Consider the following 3,680-nt stretch of genomic DNA (forward strand, 5'->3'; position numbering starts at 1 on the left):
CAACTCTCTTTCTCAACTGGCTCTTATTTTCTCGTGACTAGCACCTGGAGAATGAGGAAGCCGGAAGGAACGCAATTCAGAATTTGAATGGACAGATGGTGCACGGACAGCCGATAAAGTGCGAGGCGGCAAAGAGCCGCAAGGGGCCAAACACCCCGACGACGAAGATATTTGTCGGCAATCTGACTGACAACACAAAGGCGCCCCAGGTGCGCGAGCTCTTTGCCAAATTTGGGACGGTCGTCGAGTGCGACATTGTCCGCAATTACGGATTTGTCCATCTTGAGGCGACCGGCGACGTGAATGACGCGATCAAGGAGCTGAATGGACAGATTGTCGATGGACAGCCGATGAAGGTGCAGGTGTCGACGAGCCGAGTGCGCCAGAGGCCGGGAATGGGCGATCCCGAGCAGTGCTACCGGTGTGGACGCGGTGGCCACTGGTCCAAGGAGTGTCCCAAGGGCGGAATGGGCGGCGGCGGACCTGACAGAAATGGATTCCGGGACCGCATGTTTGGACGCGATCCCTATCCACCACCTCCACCCCCGCCTTTCCTCCGGGACAGGTTGATGGGTGGCGGCCGTTTTGGAGTGAGTCCATTTTTTTTATTTTTTTTTCTTTTTTTTTTTTTTTTTTATTTATTTTCAGGGGGAGATTCTGAATTTTTGAAAAAATTCTTTATAATTTGGTTTTAAATACACTTCTAGAAATAGTGTTGAATTCATTATAATGGTCGACAATGTGGGGAAACGAGGAGCTGTCATTCACGATTTTTTTTTTGACAACTTCCGACAAAGGGGGAGGGTCGGTAAGGCCGGTTTTTGGCCTAATTTATTTTTGGACCAAAAAATCTGAAAAAATCATGGTAGTATCTTATAATAATAATATCTTATATATCGGGCTCGCCGAATACAAATCTGGCGTCCTTTGACTTTTATCGCGTCAGGCTCAAGGTCATTGGAAGGTCAAATCGAGAGAAAACGGTAAAAAAATCCAAAAAAATACTTTATAGGTTTTTGGAGTCGCTAATTACGAATCTGGCATCCGTTGAACTCGATCGCTTCAGGTTCAAGGTCATTTGAAGGTCAAATCGAGAAAACCCGGTAAAAATTAAAAAAAAATATGTTATAGGTTTTTTGGGGTCGCTGATTACGAATCTGGTGTCCGCTGACCTTTATCGTGTCAGGTTCAAGGTCATGGGAAGGTCAAATCGACTCGGAATACTTTACCATGATTTTTTCCGATTTTTTGGTCCAAAAATAAATTAGGCCAAAAACCGGCCTTACCGACTCTCCCCTTTTATTTGGAAACTAATGAACCGATTGACTTGAAATTTGGACAGCTCATTCTGTGTCTCTATCGTGTGACCTACGATCATGAACAATTATTGCTATTTAACAAAGTTATTAACATTTTAACTTGCAAAAACGAGGTAGAAAAATTCAAAAGTTCGCCATATTTTTTTTTTTTTTTTTTTTTTTTTTTTTTTTTTTTTTTTTTTTTTTTTTTTTTTTTTTTTTTTAATTCTGATTGTGGTTGACACAATAGCCAAAACTTGATTTCGGGTGAACCGTTTCCCGAAATATTTGAGTGAAAGCTGGCAAGAAGGACATTTTTGAGACCATTTTGTGAACAAAAAAAAGAATTTTTTTATATTTCAACCTCTATACTTTACATAGTAAAAAATTAAAGAGGAACTCATTAATTTTACTATTAAATAAAATTCTTTGAGTAATAAAAAAAAATAAAGGCACGGGATGACCAGAATCTCCCCATAAGGAAATTTACTACAAGAGTATTTACTACAAATGTAAATTTGGTTTGAAAATTTTTCTTTAGTTTTTAAAATCGATCTCATTCTGGTAAATTTTTTCGAACTTTTCTGGTTAAAAAGGAATAAGTTGTTAGATTTTTCATGGTGGCCCGCTGAATCGGGAAATCGGGATATTTTTTTTTTTTTTTTTTAACCGGGACATGAACAGTGAATTGTTTTTTTGACCTGAAATTTAATAAAAAAAATTTGTTGAACTTTTTCAACCATTTTTTAATATAATTTTTCAAATTGTGATTTTTGTAAATTATTATATCATTCAGTTTAGAATGCTTAATTCGAAAATCTTTAACTTTAAAAATTGCCCATTAAAAATTTTTAAGAGCATATATTTTCATTTAAATAATTTTAAAATGCAGTTTGAAAGGCTTAAGAAAGAAGTTTTTAAAATCGAAGACTTTAATAATAATAATAATAATAATATAAAAAAAAAACAGGATAGCCACCGGACCGGGAAACCATGAATTTTACAGTTTTATCAACTGTAAATATAAATAAATATGTTTTAATCTTAATAAGAATTGACATTAATAAATCATTTCCGATCATTTTATTTTTAAATAAGAATTTTAATAATTTATCAATAATATATTTGAAATTTTAAATTATTTAAAATTTATTTTTTATAATAAAATTATCAATGTATTATATTTATTAATTTTTTTAGCCAATAAAAAATGTAAACGTGCGTTTTACTATTTTCAAATTGAAAATGAATCTATAATATAGTCATAATTAAAGGTTTTTTAAAACCATTTTAAACCATTTCATTTGGAATTTTTTAATTTAGAGAAAGACTAAGTATTTCATATTTAGCAATATTTCAATGTGAAATCAAATATTGAAAAGAAAACAATTTTAAACTGAATTGTTTTACATAGAATGCTTTGAATGTTTAGATTTTCGAGGAACTTTTAAACTTTAGTATTACAATTTTAATTAGTCTATTTAAAAAGTGTTTAATTTATAAGTGAAATTGTTACATTTTAACTCATATATGATAATTCAATACTTATTATTTGTAGAAAAAATTTGAGAAACCTTAAGAGATATTAAGAAGTTTTGAAGAGATTCAAAATTAATTAAAAACTTGAAATTATTTCTTATTCCTTTGAAGCATGTCACAATTCTTTAAAAAATTCTAAAATTTTTGTTTCACATCTGGAAAAATCTACATTTTTATTTTAAATTCGGCTGTAAGTTTTTGAAATTATTTCAAGTTCTAAAATTTAATTCGGATCTTTTTAAAACTTTTTATTTATAAGTTCAAATTTTTTTTTTTAATTTGCAGGATTTTCTAAAGGTTATTAATTAATTTTGAAGTATGTTTAAAAGTTTCGAAAAAAATTATTTTGAATTTAGACAAATGTAAAACCACTTCTAGATTTCTCAAGATTTTGAAATAAAATTGTAAATCTTTTAAAGGACACCTAGACTATTTAAAATTAAAATAATTTAACTATAATATAATAAACTACAATAATATTTTAACTTTATGAATTGAAAGATTTTAAAAGATTCCCAAAATTGTAAAAAAAAAAATCTAGAACGCATTTTTTGTTTAATTTCCAGAATTTAGAGAAAAAATAAGTTTTAAACACTTTAAAAAATAAGTTTAAAGTTTAATAAATTTACAACAAATTCTAGATTTTTAAAGATTTTGAGGCTATTTAAGATGAAAATAATTATTTGAAAAAAATATATTTTTAACGGTTCTAGCTTAAAATTGTTTAAAATAATATAATTTTTGCAATTTTTGAGTTAATTAATTCCTTAAGAGGACTGAAAATAAAAACGTGGATTTTTTTTTTTTTAAGAAACTGGTCTTCTTAGTTTGAAATATACTGCT

At 29.9% G+C, this 3,680-nt stretch overlaps 1 protein-coding gene across 1 annotated transcript in view; it reads left to right on the forward strand.

The window, feature by feature from the left end:
- Positions 1-3,680, forward strand: part of LOC117168143 (adenosine kinase 2-like) — a 72,968-nt gene that overhangs the window by 12,411 nt on the left and 56,877 nt on the right. The window contains exon 3 of the mRNA XM_033353580.1: positions 42-590. Coding sequence (XP_033209471.1) covers positions 42-590 — 549 coding nt within the window. The remainder of the gene's footprint in view (positions 1-41; positions 591-3,680) is intronic.

The sequence above is a fragment of the Belonocnema kinseyi genome, chromosome 1 (genome assembly GCF_010883055.1).
Source record: "Belonocnema kinseyi isolate 2016_QV_RU_SX_M_011 chromosome 1, B_treatae_v1, whole genome shotgun sequence".
Taxonomy (NCBI): domain Eukaryota; kingdom Metazoa; phylum Arthropoda; class Insecta; order Hymenoptera; family Cynipidae; genus Belonocnema; species Belonocnema kinseyi.